General features: G+C 34.0%; 1 protein-coding gene and 1 long non-coding RNA gene across 6 annotated transcripts in view; one reads left to right on the plus strand and one right to left on the minus strand.

The window, feature by feature from the left end:
• The window catches only part of CEP128 (centrosomal protein 128), a 362607-nt gene that overhangs the window by 98557 nt on the left and 236272 nt on the right, over nt 1-27778 (plus strand). For 4 of the 5 annotated variants that reach the window (XM_020285697.2, XM_076003809.1, XM_076003810.1 and 1 more), the window contains 2 exons: nt 20467-20538; nt 22636-22986. In XM_020285697.2, the coding sequence (XP_020141286.2) occupies nt 20467-20538; nt 22636-22986 (423 nt within the window). The remainder of the gene's footprint in view (nt 1-20466; nt 20539-22635; nt 22987-27778) is intronic. The other variant, XM_076003811.1, reaches the window with a different exon arrangement.
• The window catches only part of LOC105867845 (uncharacterized), a 101766-nt gene continuing 96600 nt past the window's right edge, over nt 22613-27778 (minus strand). The window contains exon 3 of the long non-coding RNA XR_012919691.1: nt 22613-22836. This is a non-coding gene — a long non-coding RNA (uncharacterized LOC105867845). The remainder of the gene's footprint in view (nt 22837-27778) is intronic.

Genomic DNA, 27778 nt, shown 5'->3' on the forward strand with positions numbered 1-27778 from the left:
TTTTTCTTTGGAACTGTATAGGTTTTCAAATCTCTAGTTCTGCACAAAATGAAGTTGTGATGCTTCCATTAATTTAGAGTTGTGTAGTAATCATGTATGATGTGGTAATCATGAATGAAGTGTAACTAGGCAGCTACCATTTCCTGCTTCACTTTTATCTAGCATAGATGAAGTAATTATCAGAATATATTAAAAATCAAAGGGAAGGACCTCATAAAAGGAAATGGCTTAATTCAAATTATAATTATGCAAATTAGATCAAATATGGATGACACATTTGGAAATAGATATGTATCAATCTTCCCATGTATCTGTTTTTATTAGGGAAGCTGTGTTCTAATTGTAATAAGTTGCAATTGAAGGATTTCCAAATTATAATGAAAGGTAGAAAATTGGTGTTAAAAGCACCTGATTTTATATAACCCAAAGGAAATATTTAATGTTACTCCAGTCTGAGTTTCTCTTTCATCTTGTCAGCATGTCAATAGAAAATGTCTTTTAGATTTGGTTCAAGATTCAGATTGTAAAGATAATGAAATATTGACATACTCTTTATAAATCCCTCTACATGATTAATAAATACTTATTTGAAATAGTCTCAGAGCAGTGGTAATTGTATGACTTTTAAAGTTTGTTTCATGGGTATTATTTTAGCCCTTGATCCTGCTGATGAAAATGTTAAAATATGATTATTTTGCCAAAATTAAGTTTTTTTTTAAAAACTATGCTAATCAATCTCAAAGGCAGAAAAATTCATGCTGCTCATAGCCATATGTTGATCCTTCCTCTTTTCTTTCCCATTGTTTCTTTTTTCCATATAAATTGGGGAAAAAAAGATCCAAAATATGTTGAGTATTTTAAAAAATTGCTTTTAATAGCCTAATGCTCTTATTCGAGGATCCTGCATTTCCCTTGTCTTAATTTAATAGTTCTTAATTTAATAGCTCATCGAGTTAGGGAAAGAGTTTGCATTCTCTTGGGTTAGTTTGTTGATTGTACAAGGTTTGGGTGTGAGAAAGAATTGAAGGAGAAATTTTTACTCACACATTAAATATTACTGACTGTCTATTACATGCTATTCAAGGTGCTGGAGACATAGCAGTGAACACAAACCCAGGCAATTCCTATTATCTTGCAGGTGATATTCTAAAATTGATGTTGAAAGTTTTGAGTTTGTCTTGCTTCTAAGAAGAAATTCCTTTTGGGGAATGAAGGATTTTTTTTCTCAGTTGCTATTGAAAAAGAAATCAGCAATCATAAAGAAAAAGACAGCATTTACACGTGGAAGAAATTACCATTAACTAGTTTCATTCTTTCAGGTTTTCATATTTTTAACAATAAAATAATTATTTACATCAGTGGTTTTAGAGTTAGTGACACTTCTGATTAAGCTTTGTATATTGTTCATAACTTTTGGAGGCCCTCTGAATATCTTTATTCCTGAGCTCTTCTCAGAGTGAATAGTGCAGACTTTGTGAGAGATGTGGGTCATAGATCACTTGATTATAACCTCTAATAGTTGAGAATTTTATTGAAATTTAATTCAATATCATTTAGTTTTGCTTTAGTTTTAGGGGCTGTTGCCTTATACATTCTATTAAAAAATAGAGATTAATCTCTTCTAGTTGCTTTTTAGAGACCAAATATGAATAAAAAAGATGAGATTAGTCAGGTCCAAGAACATTTGTATAGTAACAGTTCTTATAATATGTTCAATCATTAATATCTTTCTTTTTAACCTTGATTTTCTGACAAGTCTTCTATAAAACCTCATATATGGTCATATAAATAATTAATTTTTTTGTAACTTCCCTAGTCATTTCCTTCTCTTTTGCCTTTGTTTCAGTTCTCTGTTTCTCTAATTTCTGTCTGTCTCTTTGTAGAAATTCTAAACTTTTTCCTCCCTGAAGCTTTTTTGGATTATGTCAGTTGTAAGTGATAATCCTTCCTTCTGAATAATCCCTTTGCTACTATTATTAATGTTCTTATGACACCCTCCTCACCCTCTCTTAGAGTAATCTGTGCATGTTTCTTTAAAAATTTCAAAGTTTGGGCCAAATTAAAGAAGAAAAGGAGATACAGGTGAAAATCAGCTGCGCCCTGTCACCAAGGTAGAGTTAACTCTGATGTCCTTACTTTGGTGAAGACATCATGTTTCAAGGTCCTGTATTCACATCTGGAAACTTGAGTTTTTTGTGTCTTACAGTTAATGTGACCCAGAAGACTGGCTCATATTAACACTAAAACTCAGAACAGTATATAAAAGAGTGACAGTTCATTGATTTACCCTGTAGGAGTCCTGTATAGATATTAAACCATTGTTCTCTTGTGCAGGGTGCCAATGTCCCAATTTTCTGTACTGAGATTTTAGAATTGTAACCAAAAAATTACTTGGTAATCACAGAATCAGTGAACAATGATGTCGAAAGTATTGTTTGTTCATGGCTATAGTAGTAAGGCTTCTCAACCTCCCACCTCCCTTTAACTGTTTACTTTGTGTCTTTATTCCTGGAGTGTGTTGAACTGACATCTCTGGTCTTTCTAACAGTCTTCTCCTGTGCTTCCACTCTGATGCTCAACCTCACATTTACCTTTTCTTTTGATATGTTGCTGTGCACAGATTTTGCTCGGGGCCATTTACCAGTATGTGTTGATGTTATAATTCAAACTTGTGGCATTCTGGGAGCCACTTATGAAGTTAGAGCTTCCCTTTTCAGATCATAAATGGATATGAGTTAAGAACCAGGTTTTATTTCTGTGTTCCTACATAATGTCTTATCCATATTAGGTATGCAATTAATATGTGTTGAATTAAGTAATACACCGTAGAAAAATGTTGGTTTTTTTTTTTTAGCTAAGCTAATATTTGTTGTCTAGTCATTGCTTAAAAAAAACCATTTTTTCTGGAAGAATTTTTAATATTTGAAGGGCTCTTTGCTATGCGACATTAATTGTATTAGTTTTTGTTGATCCAGAATACATATTTTAAGCAGTTGTTTTACACTAGGGAAAAACAGTAAATATAGCTGTTAAAAAAAGAATGGAAGAAAGGTACATTTGAATTTGAATAATTTACCTTTCAAATTTTACCTAAGACTTTAAATCTGTATATGCATAGAAAATACTAAGTGCATTTTTTTCTTCTTCTAAACTCAAGTATGAACCTCATTAACCTTGATAGGCTATTTGTATTCATAAGAATTCTAAGCATCCTTGATCAATGATTTCCCCTGATTTAATCTCTGCCTCCATCTTCCATCAACTTACTCTTCTTGAAAAATATTTGACTTTTAAATTTAAGGAAGAACTTCAAAGAAAGAAAAAAAAACCAAGGTGCTGAACATAATTTAGATTAAATGTTGAAAGTGATAATTGAGTGACAACTGACATGATTATTCATTAGCAGAAACTTGGGACTATAATGCTAGAATTTACTTTTTGAAAAAAGAGAGGATAGTAGAAAAAAGAAATGATAATCAATAATAAATTTTTTTTGACAGTACATTAGAAACAGAAGGAAAGTTGTTTCTTTTACTATACTTTTAGCATAAACTCTTTTAATTCTTGCATTTCTTCTATAAAGCTGGCCACTTTGCTATATGATAATGCCCTCCTCAATATTACTAAAATGTTGTAAAATAAGGAATCACGTGAGTCTTATGTAATTTTTAACATCCAGATTAGATTATAAGGAAGTAGAAATTGGCAGCAAAACTGTAGTTAGAGGCTAAAGTTATCGAACCTAGTAGAGATTAGGTTTGCCTTTGTTATTAACCAAATTCACTCTGGTATTGGGGCAAATTGGTAAGTCCATAAATGCTCTGTACTGTGAGTTTTTCATAAAGACCATTGGCAGAGATGTTCTACCAGTAAAAACCCTATTACTAAACCTTTATACTTCCTGGAAGACTTAGTGTAATTTTTAGATCCTTCATCCGTATGAAAAAGTAGGATTTTTAGGAGTTAGATGGTAGTTTTTCTATTTTCTGTAACTCTTTAATTTGCATGGATATTTCCAGAAAGCCAGAAAGTAGAAGTGGACTGAATATTTTAACTTTCTCCTTAATATATCACTGATATTTATTAAGTTTATCATTTGAATGTAGCCAATAAAGTAATTTAGAAGTAAAAATATTTATTTTCAAGTCTCCTTATTTTCTGAAATCATGGTAATTTCTGCTTCATGTTTTTTACATATAAATTAAATAGGACTTTGTGATTCTTAGCTTTGTGTACATGGTGTGCAAGTGTATATGTGTATTTGAGTGTGAGAAAGTAACAGATAATTTAGGTTTCTCACAAAATATGAAGTATTTATAAATTTTATATTAGCCATAGAGTGATTTAATATTTAAAGCAATCATAAAGATAAAATATGGCTTTGGGAATAATTATTTAAGGAATTGCTATGGAAAAATAGGTAATATGAAATAAATCCGGTAATATTCTTACAGTATCTAAGTAATTGATAGTTATTCATTTCTTGACTACCATAAATACCATTAAAAGAGAGCTAGAAGACTTTATAATAAGCAAATTTTAATTGTTCATCCATTATTCCTGTAGTCTTTATAGTTACCTTATCTTTAGAATGATTTTAATTTGATAGCATATCATTTTAAGTAGCAAATTAAATTGGTTTTTAGATGTTTGTTTTCAGGCAGTTTTCTACCAGGGCATAAAAAGAAATGAGATTGTACTCAGCCTTAAACAATAACAAAAGTCAACGGGTCCATTATGCTCTTCAAAATGTTAAAATTGTACAAATTATCTCTGTAAAATATAAAGCTAAATTAGTCATATGCACTGAGAAAAACATTCTTTTAGCTTTTAATGAGTAATACATGACTAATACAAGCAAAGGTCAGTGTTAGCAAGTTTTTTTCAAATGCATTAAATGCAGTTAATTTCTAGTATTTCACTTGAGTGAAGAATGTGTTTATGTCATACAATATCTTATTTTGGGAGAACCTATAATGATGTTAGTCTATAGTTTGCTCTTACTTAGAGAAAATTAATAAAGCAAACTTCTAGCAATTCTAATTAAAGGAAGAGGAATAGTTTCTGTTTTTGTTAATGGTGGACCATTTTTTTGTAGAACAAAAACTTTGTATTGTGAAAATTTAGAAAGGCTGGCTAAGACACATATTTTAAAGAGGTGTTTTAAGGCATCAGAGAACTATCTAGGCAGCAAGGACAGGGTGGTTCAAGTATTTTGGGAAGGTAGTTGCAGAGTGGTACTTCTCACATTTGGCATTCTTTTCCCCTGAAATGTTTTCACAAATTGAACAGAGCTTATGACAAGAGGAAGAACCCTGGTAATACTTTGAGTTGGGACACCCAAAGGGCTAAACCCTAGGAGACTGAGTTAACTACAAATACACTTAACCACTCACAAAGATTGTAGCTTTGTAGCGTAGCTTTGAATCTGCTTTGATATTATCTGTCACTATCCTAACTTCCTATCAAAACAAAATTAATGTTTTGGGAAGGAAGATACCATTGTCCAGAGCTTTGTATTATTTCTATAATTTCAAATAGAGTGTCTAACATTCAATCAAAACGTAAAAGACATATCAGGGAACCACACCACACTACCAAAAGGTACATGAAAAAACAAGAAATAGAAATAGGCATATAGACTCTTCAGTGAACACTCAAATAATGATTATTAACGTATATTAAGAAATTAGATCATATGATTATTTCTAGCAGAGGATAGGAAATTATGAAAAGAATCGACTAGAAATACTACAACCAAAATATATAATAACTGGAATTAAGAGCTGGGTAGAGAGATAGCCTTTAACAAAAGAGTAGACATTTTTTCTTATTACTGTAAATAATTTATGATGTTTCCATCTATGTCTGTGTTCAGATTATAATAAGTTTATATGTGGTTTGGTTTCAGGTTTTATGTTCTGTTTTTCCTATCTTCTAATTGGCAATAAGAAAAACAGTTTGTTCAATCTTTTATTCAATAAATTTGGATTAATAGCCTACTAGCCATTTGGTTTGGTGCTAGATTCCAGAGGTGCGTGAATGAAATCAACACAATCCTTGCTCTAAGTGACAATCATTGAACTCACTTTTAGCACTCAAGTGTTAGTTCACTGGGAAAACCAGGTCCTTGCAGCATGGATGGTTAGTATTATGGACTGAATATTGTGTCCCCTGAAATTCATATGTTGAAATCTAATCTGTAATGTGATGGCATTTGCAGGTGGGGGACTGAGGTAGATAATCAGGTCATGAGGCTTGAGTCCTTATGAATAGGATCAGTGCTGCTATAAGAAGAGGCCAGAAAGCTTGTATGCTCTATTTCCTGCGAATATAAAGAAAGTTGACAGACTGCAACTAACTCAGAAGAGGGCCCTCACCAGAGCCCAACTGTACTAGCATTCAGATCTTTGACTTCCAGCTTTCAGAACCGTCAGAAATAAATTTTTGTTGTTTATAAGCCACCTAGTCTATAGTACTTTGTTATAGCAGCTTGAACTGACTAAGGCGGGCAGAATCATAATGAGACTTAAAATGGCTAATGGGCGTTGGGAGGAGTAGGGTTCTGAATTTTAAGAAACGGGCCAGGGCTATTTCATTCCTACGGCACCGAGATGGCCCCTTTCCTCCAAGGACAGTACAATATTTATAAAAGCAAAGACTCAGAAGACAAAATAGACAAAGCATGTTCAAATAGAACCTGGTATTTTCTAATTGAAAATCTGAAACAGTGGTTTTGTAGTTTCATATGTTCAATTATTTTACTGTCATGTCATATTCTGTATTCTCCGTAATGTCATATTCTCCATAACAGAGCAATTACATCACATTCTTCTCATGTTTGTGTTTCTAGATTGCAAGAAACTGAGATAACTCAGATGTGTGTTTAATGTAAGGGAGGCAAGAAACTATCTTGGCAGCTGTCTTGCTGGGCTTCATTGAGCAAACAAATTTCATCCGTTTTACCACACTTGACTCTGTCACCAAGACTCTTTATTGCAAAGACTGAAAACTTGAGCCACTTCTGGATAGCTGACTTGGGTTCAGTCATTAATCCATTGATTTAGTCATCTATGACCAGGGTAGGGGAGTAACAGGGCTCTACTTGCACTCTTTTTTTCTTTAGATTTGAATTACTCTTGGATATCAATTACTTTCAGCCCGAAGAACTTCTTTTAGTATTTCTTATAAAGCTCATTTACTAGCAACAACAAATTTTCTCAGTTTGTGTTTTTCCAGATATGCTTTTATTTCAGCTTCAATTTTAAAAGATAGTTTTGCTTTATATAAGACTTGAGTTGCCTTTCTTTTGCCTTTAGAATATGTCATAGCAGTGCCTTCTAATCTATATTATTTCCCATAAGAAGTCAGATATTAATCTTATTGGGTTCCCTCATACATGATGAGTCACTTTTCTTTTGCTTCTTTCAAGATTTTCTCATTGTCTTTGTCTTTTAACATTTTGACAAGGATACATTTGGGTGTGCAACTCTTTGTAATTATCCTCCTTGGAGTTCATTGAGCTTCTTGGATATGTAGATTAATGTTTTTATTCAAATTTGGAAAGTTTTTAGCTATTATTTCTTCCAAATTTTTCTGCTCCTTTCCTTTCTTCTGATATTCTTATTACATATATATATTGGTATCTCACATTTCTCTGGGGCTATATTCCTTTTTATTTATTTTTCTTTCTCTTCTGCAGATTGCATAATTCCTTTGATTATCTTTAAGTTTGTGGATTCTTTCTTCTGCCAACTGAAATTCACAATTGTGACTTAAAAGTGAATTTTTCTAAAGTCCCAGATCAGTTGACCAAAAAGAAAAAAAAAAAAAAAAAAAGTGAATTTTTCATTTCAATTATTATGCTTCCCAATTCTAGAATTTTCATTTTTTAAAAGTAATTTTTTTCTTTTTACTGATATCTCTATTTGATAAGATATTATCATACTTTCATTTAAAAAATGATTTTCCTTAGTTCTTTGAACATACTTATAATAGCTGATTTGAAATTTTTGTCTACTAAGTTCAATATCTGGGCCCCCTCAAAGGCTCTTTCTGTTGTCTCCTTTTTTGTTTGCATAAGTCACACTTTCCTATTTCCTTATAAATCTTGTAATTTTTGTTGAAATTGAACATTTTAGATAATATTTGTGTTAACTTTGGATACTGATTCACTTCCCCACCTTCTGGGATTTTTGTTGTTTGCTTTTTTGTTAGTTTAGTGAATTGGCTAAATAGTTCAGTGAATCCTGTTTTCTCTGCTATGTGTAGCCATTGATGTTACTTCTGGATTAGGTACTTAGTGTCTGTTGCTGCCTGGGATGACTATGTTTTTTACTGGGTTCTCTTTGTGTGGATTCCTGATCTCCCCATTTAGCTTCTGGCTGCTCTAAATCTGCTGTTATCTCATCTTGACTTTAACCTCCACCAATTGCTTCTTGATTGTTCCTTTCTTTCTTTCTTTTTTTTTTTTTTGATAATGCCCTGGACCATAAATTGCTCTTCAGTCTGACTTAAAGTTGGGCCTCTTTGCAGGAATAGGGTGTTGCATTTTTTTGGGAGGGGGGCAGGAATTCTCACAACCCAGGAGAGCTCTTCTTAGCTATCTCTACCTGATTTTCTCTATTAAACTTCTAGCAGATCTATCATTTCATTTGCTAGTACTAGTGTTATGATGATGTAACTGCCAAGCTCATACAAGAGCGAAAATCAAATAATTTTTGAAAATTAATTCTAAAAGAAAATAGAAAATCTTTTCAACAAAAGATTTCTTAATTAGAACACCAAAAACATGAATCACAAATAAAATAATATATTTTTCAATTTATTTTTTAAATTATAAACAATATCTCTGATCAACAGGAATAAGAAAGGGGTTCTACCTATAGATACAAAGGACATGAAAATTATAAGTAATATTATTACAGCAAGTGTTACAGTGGGTGGTCCCAAGGACAAACCAAGCGGCACACAGAAAGTCGGAGAATCAAAGTTTATTTCGATGTCGCCACCAAATTCTGAGCACTGTCTACCCGATTTTTCCTACTTTTATTAAGTTGGGGTTGTCTGAGGGTTGGGGGTACCAGGTATAGGTTAGTTGTTGTGTCACCCAAGAGATTAATATTATGTTGATGCGCCAGGCAATAGATTTAGTGTTATGCTGATGCCAGGCAATAGACTAGTTGATGGGCCAGGAAACAGGTTAGTATTATGCTGATATGGGTCTTCCATGAGTGGTGGGGTTCAGAGGGGAGGGTGTCTCCAGTGCCTAATGCACCAAGTAACGGATGGGGGTTTCCCTTATCAATATCAAGCTATTATAGTAGCTCTATATATTATATAACAAGCTCTAGATTGGCAATGTCCAATAGCACTTTCAGCAATGATGGAGATGTTTTATATCTGTGCTGTACAATATAGGTTAGTGAAATGTACCTGTTGAGTATGTACTGCAATACATACTTATTGAGTATGTACATGCAATGAAGTCAGTGCTCCTGAATTCTTAACTTTAATTTTTAATTTTACTTAATTTTAATTAAACATAGGTAGAAATTAATAGGTTGCAATGTGATTGGATGGTGTGAAATTAGGTTAGGAGACATGTCTTGAATTCTCATTGGCATAGAAGGCACACTTTGACTATTGAGTGGGTGTATGGTAGAAATATTGATGTATTTTATTGAAGGACTGATTAAAGAAACATCCTCCAAAGTCATCTCTTTCTATGTCTACTGGAGTCAACAAAGGGGTTATTATATTTGTTTGGAATGATAATTATTTTTAAAAAACAAAGAAGTATTCTCATTTCATTTATATCTCCTTAGCTTTTGTTTCCTCCTCACATCTAAAATAGAAAAATTGATTTCTTTCAAGCATACAAGATTATTGTATCATGTAAGATAATGTGTGTGTTCTGTTTGAAATAAACAATAATGCTCTATACTGATGTAAGGCAATAATACTAGGTGTTATGTTACATTTAGTTTCTCTTCTTCAAAATTTGTCATATAAGGAATAACATAATATTTCTTGAGTTGAACTATGTAATTCATGTTAGTCCTCTCTGCTGCCACATCAATACAGGTGTATGTCTTTTATTGATACCTGATTTGACCCATTGTGTTTCATAGCAAACCTATAGTCAGGTTATACCTCAAGCTACCTTAATCAAAAGCATTCCTAAATACCAGTCTGCCTAAAGCAGAACAGTTTTATCCTATTTATAGTCAAATTTTCTTCTCCCAAAGTGCCTACTTTATTAAAACATCAGAGTTGCATAGCTAAAATTATCAGTCTAATGGAGTGTGAGAAAAACTAAGAAAACACAAATATACTTTGAGATATGTGTGCTAGGGGCAGAATTTCCCTAGTGTGTTAGTGGGGTCGAGATGTTAATAAGATGCCCCTTGTGTTTTAAGTAAATACTCTGAAGAAATGTATATTTAAAATCTTCCATGTAGTGAATATCACAGATAATGAAATGGAAGTTAATATTTTATTTCTTCCCGAAGAGATGAATGTATTTAATTAATTGAACATTATTTTCTGCACTTTACTTAAGCTTAGTATCATGTTTCATTAAAAAGTACAAGTAGTTGTATGAAGCAGATATGTTCTCACAGGATTTGTGGAGAAATAATTATTTTTAATCATGAAGACTGAGGAACCTATTATTTGGGATTAATGTCCTTTGTGTCTCTCTTCTACATTTGGCAAAAAGAAAATGATAACAGATATGTGTTAAAAATTAGAATGATAAAAAGGTAGAAAGTTATGTTTTTAAAGGGAGAATATTTGTGACATGATTATTACTATAGCCCCTGATGTTTTGTGTCTGCTTTCTTATTCATTAACAATTTGAATCAATTTTTAAAGATTGTTAATATGTATTTTGCTTGGGTTGAAAAAAATTTTGACTAACAAATTTTAAGTATTTTACTGTCAACCAATCAATACTTTTTAAAAAAAGTTTTAAACAGTATGGTCTCAATGAATGATGGCCTAATTTAGCTTCATGTAGGTATATTTCGGGGCTCCCAGACTTGCTTTGATTGATTTGAGTTCTTTTATTCAAAGAGACTTTCCTAAGTTCTCCTGACTGTGGAAAATTGATTAGTTGTCCTCTCAGTATCAGTTCATAAAATACCCAAATTATACGGAAATGAATGAGTTCATCAAGACATGCAAGAATATGTCAAACTAATTTCCCAACAGAGGTAAGTGGGGCATGGCTTAATTGAGAATCTGAGAATTTCAGGTGAAATCCTATTAAATCTGTTAGTTCTTCTGTTTATTTAATAAAAGCAAACTTTGTAATATCAGTTAGAGTTTAGTGTAGGAAATAGAACCGCTGTAGGTATTTTAGGCAATAGATGTTTATAATATCATTGGCACCCTGGCGCTCCCTAAGCTTCTAATAAGGATTGGGAAGCTGCTGCTGTAGAGACCTCTTGCCTAGGATAAAGTAGAAGATTCACTACAGAACAAAAGAAATCATGGCTCTATGACTTTGCTGGCCAGTAGCAAAAAGCCAGAATTAGTGAGAATATGGTCCCTGCATCACTTCCACATTCCGAATCTCTCTACATTGCATCTAACTATAGATCCTAATTCGTACCCCAAACCCTATCTCCAGGAAGTGCTAAGCAGTCAATTTTGCAGCCTCCATAAAACAGAAGAGAGTGTGTTAGAGGGAAGTGGCAATGGGGGCTGAATGCTATTGGCCATACAGAGCAGTGACAGTAATCAGGTTTTATTTTTTAGTTGAGAAACAGAACCTTGCCTTGTATTTGTCATGCCTGTGAACCTAGTTTTATGTCCATAGTTGGCACTCAGTGAATGTTGGTTGAATTCATGTTAATCCTAATATCACATTTACAAATACATATCTGCATAACAGTAATGGTATATTTAATCTCTGAAGTTTCTTTGCAGAGATTTTTTTAAAAAGCCTCTTGTCCATCTTAGTTTGGCCAAAACTAAATCATCTCTAAGTGCAATTAACTGGTCACATGGATACTGTAAAATGTTCCACCATTCTGAAAGACAGTTTAATTTCAACAAATACAAAAATATGAATACAATTTTAGTATTTTTTCTTGTACTTGAAGCAGCCATTTTCCTTGTCTGGGATATTTGCATCCCGTTTTGGATAGAACATCCCTGTTCTCTTTAGTCAGTGTTTTCATTTTGTCCCTGCTTTAAGTGAGTCATAAATGGGCAGGGGTTAGTTTCAACTTTGTTCATAGCGTCAGTATTAGAGATAATTGAATTATATTTCAAATGGTATTCTGCTTGAAGCTTATGTATCATTTATTAGCTTTAGTGTTACTATTTTTGCCCCCGGAAAGAAGGGGGCTTTTTTGCCTTTGGAAAGAAGGGGGCTTTATAAGCCTATGTTTGAACCATCATTTTTTTTTTTGTTTGTTTGTTTGTTTTTTTTTTTGAGACAGAGTCTCGCTTTGTTGCCCAGGCTAGAGTGAGTGCCATGGCATCAGCCTAGCTCACAGCAACCTCAAACTCCTGGGCTCAAGCGATCCTTCTGCCTCAGCCTCCCGAGTAGCTGGGACTACAGGCATGCGCCACCATGCCCGACTACTTTTTTCTATATATATTAGTTGGCCAATTAATTTCTTTCTATTTATAGTAGATACGGGGTCTCGCTCTTGCTCAGGCTGGCTTCAAACTCCTGACCTCAAGCGATCCGCCCGCCTCCCAGAGTGGTAGGATTACAGGCGTGAGCCACCGCGCCTGGCCTGAACCATCATTTTTATTTCAGTGTTATCATTTTAGTACATTCAGAAAGTTGCTACTTTTCACTGTACTGGATTCTAGAAACTGTATTGTGAAACAGATCATTCTATTTTGGTTTGTGTGTTTTTAGATGAGAAATATTGTAATTAAGAATTGTGTTCCTACCAAGGATTAGTAAGTAAAACACTTAAAATCAATGTAATTAATACAAAGTTATAAAGACTCTTCATCTCTATAGTAATTAAAATTTAAAAATTATTCTTTGTTCTATAAAATCGGTATAACATAAACACATAATTTTTCCATATGCATATTTATTCTAGTATACTAAACAGTATATGTATGTTTAAATATAAATCTACAACTATTTTATCATATATTTGATATATGTATAACTGTCAAGCTAGCTATATAAATATTAAAATAAAAAATATATAGTTAATTGTTTGTCTTAAAATTTAGAAGGGGCTTTCTTAGATATTCTCATACTATTTGGGAAAATTGGACAGGTGACTTTCTCTTCACATACTTTACAACAGTCATTAGAGGCTTTATAAATGATTACATTTCCATTTGGCTTGCTCCTTATGTTGGGACCATACTTTTCAACTGATTTAAACATTGTGAATGAAATTACTTTGAATTCTTAAAATGATTTGTGAATATTTGGGAGTAGTGTCTACTTGATCAGATTCACTTGTCTTTTCCCTATTCCCCATTTGCTTCCTAAGCCCTTTTCCCTTACCAGACCAATGTTAAGAGCACTTTGATCTTGAAGGAAGACACTGAAAGAAAACAAAGGCAGGACTGCTATGCACTTTTAGTGGTGTTGGTAGTTGTTTGAGTTCTGGGATTGACTGGCAGGAAATTCATTTTTCCCTCTGTTTCTGTCTCTCTTTTCCTATTCCTCCCTTTCTTTCCCTTGTCTTTCTCTTAAATACTTTCAGTTGCAACTGTTCAATTACCTTCTTTTGTTTCCTTAGTCATCCCCTAATTTTGTTAGCTCAAAATTCTTATATTAAAGAAAGCACCATTGTTAGAAAATACCATACAATCAGATAAAAGCACTAGGCAGCATAAATTGGGAAGAAAGGAAGGACTTGAAATAAAGAAGAAAGAATTGCTCATATACATCATCTTATTAAAAATAACTGTTATACGTCTGTCTTCCCAGTTAGGCTGTATGATTCTCTAGAGCAGTAGAACATAGAACCATTCCATCTTAATCATCTTTGTGTCTCATCAACTAGGATATCGCTGAGTGCAGTAAATGTTTATTGGATTGAATAGAAACATATCTACATTTTCTTCAGAAAAATCGACAAGTGTTTTTTTGTCTTTTCCAGTCTCTCAAATGCCACAGTTTGTTCTTATCTATGATAAGCTACTTTCACTGAATTTGATTGCTGAAATTGAATTCAGATGAGAAAAGAATTGGTTCTAAAAGCCCATTCTTGCTTTAAAAGGACGATCTTCAATTATTTTTAGTGTTGCCGTAAGTATTTTAATATCTTAGTGTTAACATATGTCTTTTGGTGATTAATCTTCCTCAAACATATATCTGATCATGTGATTCCCTTGCTGGAAAACCTTTGAAAACTTAAACTGGATTTCACCATCCCTTCAACTCAGTTTCTGACTTTACTTTCCACTCTCATTTTAGCTTTTTTGAACCATTACTCATCATAAACAGTCACTTGAAATCTCTTGCCCATGCTTTTTTGGGTCATGAATACTCATTTCCTTTCCATTAGTGACCAAATCTTTTATCTTTTTCACATTTTAGTTTGCTTGTTACCCCTTATTTTGTCTCTTTCTTTCTGAGGGCTTGCTGAGCAGAATTTTTTCTCTTGAATCTACTAACTTAAATCCTGTTTCTACTACCATGTTTCCCTGAAAATAAGACCTACCCATAAAATAAGCCCTAGCAGGATTTCTAAGCATTTGTGCAATATAAGCCCTACCCCAAAAATAAGACCTAGTGATGGGCGTGGCTACGCAATGTATCTGCACCACCCATGCATCTCTTCGAGGAGTGGTAAAGAAGACCAGTAGCCCTTCTCATCTGCCCCATCGTGACAGCTACTATCCCAGAGGTGACTGGAAAGGTGTGGACAGCCCCACCAACAAGGTTGGCTCCCCCTGTCAGGTCCCGGCTATTTGGTGCCTGCTGCAAGCTGAGGCTTTGAGGGGAAAATAACAAATCCCCTGAAAATAAGCCCTAGGGTGTCTTCTTGAGGAAAAATAAATATAAGACCTTGTCTTAGTTTTGGGGAAACACGGTAGCTAAGAGTGATATCCCCTTCCTCCTGCTCAGTCACATTTGCCCTAGTCAGTATTTCTCATGAGTACTTTCCTCAGTGCCTAGCCTAGTGTCTTGAATGTAGAAGGGAATGAGTCGTCTATGCCTGGTTTTTGTAAGAACCCAAGTCAACCTTATTCTGTGATTTTTTTAATCTTAGTTTCAAAAAAGTTTCAGAAACATTTACGCATCAGAGATTATATAATTCCTATTCAGGATTTCCTTCTGTCTTTGGAAAGAACATGGCAATTTAGTTACTGAGGGGTAGTTTGGCTAGTATCCAAGTCATTAACATAGTGAAGTTGAATCAATGTTGGATTGAATATTAGGGACCTGTGGCTAGTTGTTTCTCTGCCAAACACTACCTAGCTTATCTTGGATTTATCACTCTTATTTCCTCAATTTCCTCATCTCTAAAATGTAGATACTGGATTATGTCTATAATTCTAACATTGTTTCTAGTCAGATATAAAAAGTTCCCTTTGTTGAGTTCCTAAACTGTGTCAGTCACTCTTTGTGTGCTTTATCTGAATGATCTCATGTAGGTTATCATTCCTCTGAGAGGCAGGTGTTATTGAGTCTATTTTATAAATGAGACTGCTTTGGTTCACAAAGAATAGACAACCTCCTAAGGTCATAGAGAGGCGGAGCTGGGATTAGAACACAAATCTGTGTGACTCATGTTCTTTCGAAGGTATGCCACTGTTTCCCTAGAGATGTTACTTTTGAATTATTACAGTCTGGCTATTTTCTCATTTACCCTTACAAATTTCCACGGGAAGTATATAAATACTGTAAATGAAAATGTTTATTTGAAATAGATATTATTTAGAGTACTATGGCTTATTTGGGGCAGATTTTCAATTTTTGATATATGTTTTTAAATGTTCACTGAGATGTCCAATCTCTTGTGTGCATTGGCTGTCAACTATGAGTAGAAGATAAATTGCATTCTATTATATTTTAGTTATATCTGTGAAATAATAGTCATTGTTGAAGTCACTATAGTCTTCTTTATGTCCTTTAAGCCCTAATGGAAAAATGTTTTAAATGTAGGCTTAGTAATTCTTACTCATGAATATGAGAAATAGGAAAAAGTTGGGTGGAGAGATTTTTATATGTTAGAGTTGATTTCTTTATTCTATGAATTTGCTCCATTATTTTCCTACCTTGTCCATTTTTTCTACTTCTGTAATTTCAGGTTGATAAATATCCTTTTATAATCAACATATTCAAAATTATGATCTTAGATGTGTAATCAGTTAAAGTTGGATTTTATGGTGGACCTTATCTACACTAGTGATTTTTTTTATAGAACATCACTTTTCAGTTTTTATCTTCATCTTAATGTCTTATTCATATGAGTAGGCTATATAGTTTTCTTAGAATTTCAATACTACCACTGCAGAAATTAGAAAGGGAACCAATGACAATCAATGCCAATCAATTTTAAAGGAAGAGAGTTCTTTCCTACTATCTCCTAAATGCATTGTTTTACAGGTATTATTTGTAGTTAATTGTTTTTAATTAAGGACTTGTTTAGGCCTTATTGTCTTCTATTCCTTTCTATCTATTTGGCCACTATATTACTGGGCAGAAAAGAGTTAATGAAGTAGGCCTGAGACAACTGTCCCTAGAAGGCCTGCTTGTAAGGTAGGCATTTGTCTGGCATCTGAGAACTTGAATGATAAACAGTTATTTACACTGAGATGATGCTTTCCCTAAATGATAATAAGGTTAGCTTACTGTGCCTAGACTGTTTATACAAAAACGTAGTTTATGTTGAACATCTACTTTCTATCTGGGAGTCTAGAATTTTGGTAGATACTAGGCAGATGGTGCCTAAGTGCCAGCCCCTCTTTTAAAACCTTGGGCACTGTGTCTCTAATGAGCTTTCCTGGGAGACAGTGGTGAAGGAACTGAGCACGTCCTGTGTAACTCCACTGGGAGAGGACCCTTGGAAGTGTGCCCCTGGTTTCCACTGCACTTCACCACACGTGCCTTTTCCCTTGGCTAATTTTGCTCTGTGTCTTTTCACTTTAATAAATCTTAGCATAATTTTGACTGTAATATGCTGGGTCTTGTGAATCCTTGCTATCACCAAATCTGAGACCCTTAACACTACTTTCCATCACCATTTTTCCCCATTTGAGAAAAGAAAGAGAAAAGAAATGGAATTCGAATGGGTAAAGTTTTAGATTTAGTTTCAGCTTTTATAAACCTTTTGGCAATGTATGGGAATGAATTCTTGGTAGAAAGGATGTTTCTATGTTTTTGGATTGTTCCCCTTTTTGACAGTGCTTATATAGTGAGAAATATATAATGGGCTTAATTAAGTCATGTGAAATTTAACCATCCTGCTTCAGTGGCTGAGGTAATTTCACACAGTCTAAATATAAAAAATTCTTTAGTTTAGAAGATGTTTACAGGAATATATAATAGTAATAATTGGACTGAAAATCATCATAATGGAATAAATAGGAAAAATGCTTTTGATTTAGCATTTCATATATTAATAGTACATTAAGAAGATAATATTTAATATTTGTGCCTTAAAATTTACTATGAATACCCTGAAAGTATTTATCCATGGATTAATGATGTGTTTTCACTCTTGTGTGCTCTGTATATGTATGTTTATGTATGTCTGAGCATGTGAGTTGGAGTGTGTCTGTGAGGAATTGTTATGAGAGTTCTGTAGTATAATCCTTTGATTGATGTGGGAGAAATGTTTAATACAATCATATTTTTCTGATTGGTTATTTGAGGAAGATGGATTAAAATGCCAACACAGTAGCTGAATAGGATCTTTAGCAGAAAAATATAGAAAGGAATTCTATGATAAATTTTACCTGGAGAAGAATACAGACTGCCAGGTGTGAAGCAGTATACTGAGAGTTTCCAGGCTCAGGGCAGTGGGAGGTGGTGTTCATCTGGCTCAAATTCATACCTGCTTTCCTGTCCCTAGTAAGAACCACACCCTTTTCTGTTCATTTATAATCACATACCTAATCAATGATGCAATGTTTCCAAATATTATTTTAAGTGAATTATTGTGTGTAACATGTTAATGTGAAAGTCTGCAATTTTTAAATGTGCAAACAAAAAAGTTTACATTCTTAAGCTCTGGGCTTGCCCATGTTAATCCTGTGCCTGTTATTGTTGCTCTGTAATTACAGATGAATAAATAACACTGAACTTATTTTGCTTCTGGGTTCAAAAGAGTTGCTGGAGAAATACAAAGAATTTTGTATACTCTTGGGTCTTTTATAAATTCTTGGGTCCTTTATAAATTCGAGACTATCTAACTGGAACCTTGTTTCTGTTTGTTATCTTTTAAACATCTATCTCTTTTTTTTTTCCTCTTTCCTTATAGTGGTTATTTTAGATCTTCTCACTATTTAAATATACAATCTGCCCCCTTTCTATCCTCCCTAATCAGAGAGAAACTTTACTGCCATTTTAGTAGGATTATCTTTTTGTTAGGCATTGGGCATCAGATAAGTTCACTTTTTTTGGTTTTGTTTTGTTTTTTTGGTGAGGCAGAGTCTCACCATGTTGCCCAGATTGGTTTCTCCTGGCCTCAAGCAATCCCCCTGCCTCAGCCTCCCAAAGTGCTGAGAGTACAGGCATTACCCAGTGCTGTACCTGGCCAAGTTCACTTTTTTGATAATGCTAAATTTAAGATGCCTGTGGGATATCTAAGTGTAGAAAGTCCATATGTAATTAGATATTTAAAAGTCTAGAGTTTGGGAATTCAGTCTGGCTTCTGAATTTAGGGATCACTTATATATCTGCCTACCTCTAGGTACTTACTTATCTATCAAGGATAGGTGGATAGGATATGATGCTTAAAACCTTGTAGAGTTATCTGTATTTAAAAGCAGAGTGGTAGAAGAGACTCAGGAAAGGACAGGAAGAAAATGAAAAACTAGTAAAAAGTGTTATGAAAGTTAAGGAAGAAGAAAGACTTAAGAATGAGCAAGAGATAACAGTGTCACATGCCACAAGGAAACTAGGTGAGAAGAGATTTTTAAAGAGTCCTTTGTATTTGACTGTAGATGATCTTTGGTGAGATCTTGATGAGAGCTGTTTTATTAATAATTATATGATAGGGATGGAAACCAGATTGTAGGAGCATTAAGTGTAGACACTACTCTTTCTAAGAGCTTGGCTTAAAAGCAAGAAGAGTAGTCAGTACTGGTTAGATGATAATGTAGGATGAGTAAAGTTTTTTGTTGTTTGTTTTGTTTTTCATTTTTTAAAAAAATCATTACTGTTATTTTTTAAGGTGGGAGAAGTAGAACAGAATGATCCAGTAGGAAAAGAGAGGTTCAGGTTCAATACATGGAATAGAGCACATGACTGATATAGTGAAGCCCTTGATGGATATGGAAGGAAATAGCAAAGACAGGCTAATTTGCCTAAGAGGAAGGGTCCCTTTTCCTCAGAGGCTGAAGAGGAGGAGAGCATGGCCATTCATAAATTTCAGGATGGTATGAATAGGACATTTTTGGGGTGTGCTGCATTAACTGCCTTAATTTTACTTCTGAAGGAAGAGCTATATAATGTGCTAAAACCGAAGGAAAATATGGTAGGGTCAGAGATGAAACATGTTGGAATAGCCATTGTGTGAGCTGGGTAGAAGCATGTGGAGAACTTTCTGGGTGCTAATGAGCTGGTTCTGCATGTGTGGTTACATCAACTGGTACTACGATGTGATTTTCCTTAGAGGACTCAATAACCCGACATAGGAATTAGGAATTTTTTTTAGTTCACTTAGAGTTGGTGGTTTTGTTGTTAAAGTTCTGGGGGTGAACAATCTGAAAAAGGAATTTGAAACGTAAGCACAAGAGAGTGGCTAAAGTGAAAAATATGGTGGTTGGGTTAGAAAGCCAGCAAAAGGAATGTCAAAGGAATGGTCATCTCCTTGACAATGAAGAACAGGTTTAGCAGAAGGAAGGGAGTGAAAGAACTGGTTAGATTGACAGATAAAGCCAGAGATGGGGGGCTTTTGGGGAATGGACAGTGAGGAACCTCTTGCTTCAAAGGAGGAACCATGGGAGTGGCTGAAGAGGCACTGAGTTAGGGTCATCTGAGTATAAGAAAGTTTAGCAAAGGGTTGAAAACATGGGCTCTGGAATCAGACTATCTAGGGCCAGATCCCCATGTTCTAACTTATTAAGTACGAGATCTTGGACGAGTTATTAACTATAGCAAGTGCTGGTTACTTACTACTAAAATGGGGATAATAATAATAGTGTCTTATTTTAGTTTTGTGTTGGGATCGAATAAGGTAATTTATATAAAGAATTTGTTTAATCCCTGGCACAACTCAAGTGCTCACTAAATTTCCATAATAGTCATAATTGTTTTATTATTATTGCTAGCTCCTTCTTTTCATTTAGATCTCAGCTTATACATCACCTCCAAAGAGAGACCCTGTCCAGCCACAATGTATCGATTATAGACCCCTTCAGGTAACTCTCCATCATGTTTTAGTCCCTTGTTATATCTACTATTTTATTAATAATTTAGCTTTTGAATACTCACCCCCCCCAATTAAATTGTTAGCTTTTTTAGTATTGAAGCCATGTTTTACTAATCTTTCTATAAACCATATACCTGATGCATACCGTGTTTCCCTGGAACTAGGACAGGGTCTTATATTTATTTTTCCTCAAGAAGACACCCTAGAGCTTATTTTCAGGGGATGTGTTATTTTTTTAAATTACAGTCCAACAATCTACATTTATTCAAATATAGTTATGTTGTCTTCTGGAATATCATCATAACTCTCAAACCCCGAATTCCATCCTGAATTTCTTGCGACTCTATTTCCTTTAGAACCATTGGCCCCAATCTCCCATGTCGAGCAATAGAGCTCTCATGGGGCAAATGAGAAGGGCTGCTCGTCATCTTTACTGCTCTGTGATGAAATGCCTGGGTTGTGCAGATACGCTGCGTAGCCATGCCCATCACTAGGTCTTTTTTTCAGGGTAGGGCTTATATTGCACAAATGTTTAGAAATCCTGCTAGGGCTTATTTTATGGGTAGGTCTTATTTTTGGGGAAACACGGTAGTAGGTATAATCATCCTCCAAGTATTTGCTGAAAAAAAATCAGTTCCACTTCTCTTTTGATGTGGAATCATTTGATTATGCTTGTTAGTAAAGTTGATTTCTAGAGTATTGATACAGTTTTTAGAATGAGGTCAAAAGGTAAACCACAGTTCTGAAGGTTTTCTGATATCATTTTAGAATTTTCCACTCAAACATGTGCACGGTTCTCAGTTTACTATTTTGTTTGGGTTAGACGAAGGCTCTTCCAGGCTGCATTGAGTTTAGCAAATTGCACAAATGTAAGTAATCCTGTTGCTTAGACAGTGAAGATTGTTTTCAAGGCATGTTTTAGAATTTTTGCCATAATGTCAAACCATGACTTTAATCATGAGGGAAATTATATTTAACTTTATTTGAGCCACAGATCATGGCTAATGGAATCTGGATCTGAAAATTCTGCTGTTGGGGCCAGAGGATCTTGGTAAATGTTTCTAGTCTATTCATTATTCAGTGTCTTAGTACAGATGATTCTCATTATTTATTCAACTCACAGTGTCATCTTAGCCCCATGAGCCCATTCTTATTTGGACACGTGACCTTTTTACGTTTCTTTTGTTACCCCTAAGTATTTGGAAACTAAGGGTTTTGAGAAACAGTTTATGTGATGTGTTGTAAGCACTTAATTTCTGAATTTGTCACTTTCTTGCAAAGCTTAATGATTATAATATTTGTATAAAAGCAGTATACTCTATTTTTAATTTAAAATATTTACTTGATCTCAAATGAAAATATTTATTAATCATGATGAGTTATTATAATTTCCAAAAATATTAATGGCTACCCTTGTTTTAGGGGAGCTAAAGGTTTAAGGCTTTTTTTCTTGATTAGAGAAATATTTCAAATAAATTAAAATTAAATTTATTTAAAAATCTATACTATAATGCTTCATGTCAGCTTGAGATAAGTGCTTCAACTTATAACATTATGTTGGTTTAGCTGGAAATAACCAGTATATAAGTACTGGGAACTTAATATAGTGTTATTTATATTTATGTTTCTATCATTTTATTGTTACTGATTTTTATTTTATTATAATAAAATTTTATGTGCTGCCAGAAAGTGAAATGTTACATGTGATTGCTACTAATAGATCTCTGATAATCTGACAAATTTTAAAATATTGATATTTCTTCAGTTGGACAAAACACTAGGTTCTTAAAATGGTGCATACTGTTTTTCTCAATCATGCCTTCTATTTTAGTGACAATTGGAAATATACATGCTTTCCCTTTTTGGATAATAAAAGTCTATTATGAGGTAATATTTCTATAAAAAATTATTCCCAACTAATATGATTATAAAACACACAGAAAAGGACTCATATTTTCTAGATTGATTGCTAATGAAATTTAATAGAGAGGATTCTATTTCAATGGCATTAGACATTCTCACTTGATATGTTACACATTCAATTTTGACAAGAATGTTCCTAATGTTTCACATTCTTTATTCCCAGAATTTAACACGTGAATTGGAGAAGAAGGAAAAACAACAACTGCAGATGTTGGATCAACTTAGGGAGATCCAGAATCACTTTAACACACGTGAGGCCGAGCGTAAGCATGCTGACCGTCAGATCTCAGAGCTGACTCTCCATGCCGAGGATGCAACCAAGCAGGCCGAGCAGTACCTCAGTGAGTTACAGCAGTCAGAGGCCCTGAGAGAGGAGGCAGAGAAGAGGAGAGAAGACCTGAAATTGAAAGCTCAAGAGTCCATTAGGCAGTGGAAGCTTAAGCATAAAAAATTAGAGAGAGAACTGGAAAAACAATCTGAAACTCTTGATCAATTGTCAAGCAAGAATAATCAGGTATAAAAGCCAAATTCTTAAGGAATGATTTTCACTGTAACCAACAGTTCATTTATCCATCTGTTGAACAAACATTTGAGTGCCATATATACATAAAATCTGTCAACATGTCATTTGATAGCAGAGTCTTTATGTTTTGGCTATTTCAAGGTAAAAAGGTTAGTTTTTTATTTTTTAAAATCTTTTTTAATAGTTTGGGATTCTGTGGCTTTTAAGAGTTGGCCCTTGAAATAGATCCACCCTTCCCCTAGTTTAGCTTTAAGTTCCCTAAATTGAATTACTGTTTATTTTTCTAATATTCAAATGGAAGAGAATTACTAAATCTTCCTTAACATCACATGACTTTCTTTTGAGTGCATGTGTTTTTAAATCATTTATTTGTATATTTATACTTAAGTATTGGTTAGAATAAAGCATTTTAAAAATGCACTAGTTACTACTGGGCCATTTTCTGGCAGCAAGTATGATGGGCTTAGTTAAATGAGTGACGCTGACTGTCTTACGAATTGAGCAGTGTAATTGGGTCACAAGTCTCTTCAGGACTTTGCTCACGTCTGTAATCCTAGCACTCTGGGAGGCCAATGCGGGGCAGATTGCTTGAGGTCAGGAGTTCGAAAGCAGCCTGAGGAAGAGCGAGACCCCGTCTCTACTATAAATAGAAAGAAATTAATTGGCCAACTAATATACATAGAAAAAATTAGCTGGGCATGGTGGTGCATGCCTGTAGTCCCAGCTACTCAGGAGGCTGAAGGAGAAGGATTGCTTGAGCCCAGGAGTTGAGGTTGCTGTGAGCTAGGCTGATGCCATGGCACTCACTCTAGCCTGGGCAACAAAGCGAGACTCTGTCTCAAAAAAAATACAAAAATAAAAAGACTTTGCTTTCATGCACTTTTGACAACAAAAAGCATTTCACTGATCTATATGCATTTCATGTCATTTTTTTCTCTTGTATAGTCAGTTACTTTAAATGGATTTTACACTCCTATGTTGATTCTCAACTGATATATCTTTGGGTTGAATTAAACCCAGATGTTTATAAGATAATAAGCAGGAAAGTCATGATTGATTTTTATCCATGTTAAGTCTTGGTTTATCATTTGTGCTTTGTCATTTGTCACTTGTCAAGAACTCTGAACATTCCAGAAGAATGATTATTTGGATAAGTTGATTTTCTTTCAAAAGAAAATGAAATGTAGGGCATTATATTTATAAAATCAATTTTTGGCATTTAAGAGTGACAGATGCTTATTTCAGATGAGCTGTCATGCAGAAGATACTTTATCTTTTACATATGAATTTCTTGGACATATAGAAGATGAAGGAAGTGATCACTTTGCACTTACTGTGGATTGCTTTTCATTTTAACCCATCTGACACATACTGGGTGGCTGGTTGCCCTGAGGTAAAGCAGTTCTAAAGCTTTCAGACTTGAATCTGAACTGATTTGATCCCTGGAAATTGCTCTACTTTGATTATTCTGTTGTCAGCCTGATGTGGCAACTAGTTCAATGAGCCTGGGTGTAAGGGAAGTAGCTAGAGAGAAGAGTGTTTGAGGGAATTGATTTATTGATAATCATCTGGGGGTTTTACTTAATTAGAGGAAATTTAGAAGGGTCCATGTCATCAGACAGTATCCTAATCTATGGTGCTGAGAGTTTTCTAGATTGAGTTTTTAGAATATTAAAAATTGTTAAACAATCATTTCCCAGAATATTTCTGATATAATTATTTTTATCACTTAGCATCACTAATGATAAGCAAAGAAGTAGTTTTAAAGTGATTGCCACAGTTAGGGTAGTTTCACAATTATCACAGCAGGCATTGTAATTTCTCCTTTAAAAGCCTTAAAAATTAATGCAGCATGTAGTAGTTAGAGCAATGGTTAATCAAGGAAAAAAGGGTAAGAAATGTTTTACTACATATTCAAGTGTCCAGTATATCTGTGATGTGGAAATACATGGTAAATAATTTTGGAAAAAAGTATATTTTTAAATATACTACTGAATATTACCTCTAAAGGATAGTTAATTCTTAATAAAATCACAAAATTACCTTAAGGCATTAGGAATACAGTCTACTCCCTGTTTGTTTTATAGGGTTAATTATTTTCAAAAAGTGACTCCTACGTATGTTTGGAAGTATATATTAAAATAGAAGTGATACTGGTTTACAAATATAACATGTTATAGTTTAAATACTTAATAATTTAATAAATAGTCTTGTTGAGTTATTTTATAGGTTGAAATGATGCAGTCTTTGTATTTGAAAAATGGTTTTGTGCCTACTTCTGTTTTTCTTTTTCTAGCATAATTTATTTTCTATTTTAAGATTTGCCACTTAAAAATATATTAAGTCAAAAGGCTTTTATTCTCTTAAAAATTGCTTTTTTCCCTGCTTTACACATTTCTGAAGTCTTAGTAAGATTATCAGATACATATATTATAAAACTACTTCATTACTGAAGGATATATAATATCAAGCAAATAGCATATCATTGCAGAACAAAACAAAGGTCAGATTGCATACTTTCTTTAACAGATAATCACATGGATATTTATATCAGGGAATCATGATGTACTTTAGGGATGTGTAGATGAACACATGCTGGGAGATCTAAAACTGTGATAAAAATAATCTAGTTGTAAATTGTGATATGTTTTATTTCTCTGTTTCTTCTAAAGTACTGTTTGAATTCATTGGTTTTTATATATGCTTTGAATATGATAAAGGGAAAAATTTGAACTTGGACACTAATCATACTGTATGCTTTTCTGAATGTTTCCAAATTTTTTCGTGTTCTTTTTTAACATGGATAATGGGAAGGCTTCCTAGGTTTTCATTTTTTTCCCTCCTGATGTATTGGAAGAATCATTGGCTTGTCCATGTATAGAGCTTTTTGCTTGATAGTATTTGACTTCAAGAATTTTAAATTGCCATCTTTTTCTCCTGTGTGTTTCCCTCCTGCTGAGACAAAAGAAAAAAAAAAGACTGTTATATGTAGTAGATGCTGTTTTATAAAATCTGAATTTTTTTAATGGTTGAAAGTAAGAAGGATAAGTGCTAAAGTATGCTACTTTCTAAGTGTGTATACAGTCCTATCCTATGCAATTTAAGAAAGAATAATGTACTGATGTGTTAGTATAATCTAGCAATCTGTGTGCATGCTCTGTGTGCGTCTGTGTGCATCTGCAGAAAAATAACATTTAAAAAAAATCCTTCCCATTTGCCTTTTAGTTAATTAAAAATGTTGCATATACTTTGTGGTCAGGCCCTTGAGGAGCTGGCTCCCGTTCCTGTCTCCATCATGGTTTTTGATAGCACCATTCTTCTGGCTTCACACAGCCATTTTAAGGCCTTCTTTGTATAATCTTCCCATGGGTCCCATCTTTGGAAGCTTGGTTTGCCTGCTTAGAACAATTTTTCCCCACTCTTTTTCCTGACCACTAGTTATTTCTCAAGGATTTTGGCACCTGGCTTCCCCTCAACCTGTTTTATTACTTGTAATTCTTGCCACTTTCCTTAGTGACTTCAAACTTCAAGTCAGCAACCCATTGAACCCCATCTCCTTGTACTTTACTAATTTCCTATTTTACAGTGACCTTCATTCAGATCTCTCTATGTAAGCAACTAATTTCTTTGATTAAAATTTGTCTCCATCTATAACTGCTTTATGTTCAAAGCCTTCAGTTCTAGAATCTCAGTCTCTGATCTTTTACAGTTCTTCTGTTCTCTTTTCCTATTTTAACCATTAACACCCAATTTTCATCTTTCCCCATTCCTCTGGTTGACCACCCATTTTCTGGATTCAGTTTCTTCCTATCAGATTGGACTTCATTAAAAGCTACTTTGATGACATACTCACCAGCATCTTTAGTTTGTTCCTTTCTCACCTCATTTTACTGATTTCTAATCTGGAATCAACCCAATTCTCTCTACTTTTTCTGATTCTTCTCCTGAATAGTATAGTATCATGGAAATTTACAAAGAAATATCAATTGGCTTCTATAGTGGTCATGGTTATGTCCTCTCTCCCACCATCCATCACATTCAGTAATTAATGTAAGTCAATCACTAGGTACATAGTCCTGACCTGATCAGTGATGAATGATCTATGAAGTCTATTGAGGTGCTTCTGGTAAATGTTTACTTACTCATGAAAAAGATGAACAAGAAAAGAGATTTTCTCTTTCCTCTGGCTATTATGCCTGGAATGGCCTAAGTTGTCTTGCTGTTGTCCTGAGAATGAAGCCTCATAAAAGGAGGATATTGCTGAGAGAATTGCAGTGAGATGGAGCTAGAGTTTTGACATATTGTATCTGGAGCAGCTCAGCCAGAGAAATTCAAGGTGATGTAAATTTGCATTTGCATTCTAGGATTAAGGAGCTATCTGTAGAAGAACTTAAATTGTTAGGATTGATTGAGTGAAGAAGTAGGATAGGAGCTAGGAAGGGTTATGCTGTTCTAAAAGGAAATTGGTAAACCTTGCTATGTGGTTGGAAGTGGTTGGTTAAACCATCAGAAATAATACTTAGGGGCATTGATACTGCCAATCAGAAGATGGTATTAAGTAGGAAAATGTTAATATGTTGGAGTATGTTGTGTACATGTTTCAGCCTTCAGAAAGGTCCTATAAGAGAAAGACAAGTTTAGGTTGAAACTGGTCTGTCTGAAAGCAGAGATTTTTGAAATTTTTTTTAGGTGAGGAGCCTGAAGTCTGCAATCTACAATCCAAATTGACTGAGTATGAGTCTGATAATTTAGAGCCTTTTAGGGTTAGGGTTGGAAAAGCCAA

The sequence above is a fragment of the Microcebus murinus genome, chromosome 6 (genome assembly GCF_040939455.1).
Source record: "Microcebus murinus isolate Inina chromosome 6, M.murinus_Inina_mat1.0, whole genome shotgun sequence".
Classification (NCBI taxonomy): domain Eukaryota; kingdom Metazoa; phylum Chordata; class Mammalia; order Primates; family Cheirogaleidae; genus Microcebus; species Microcebus murinus.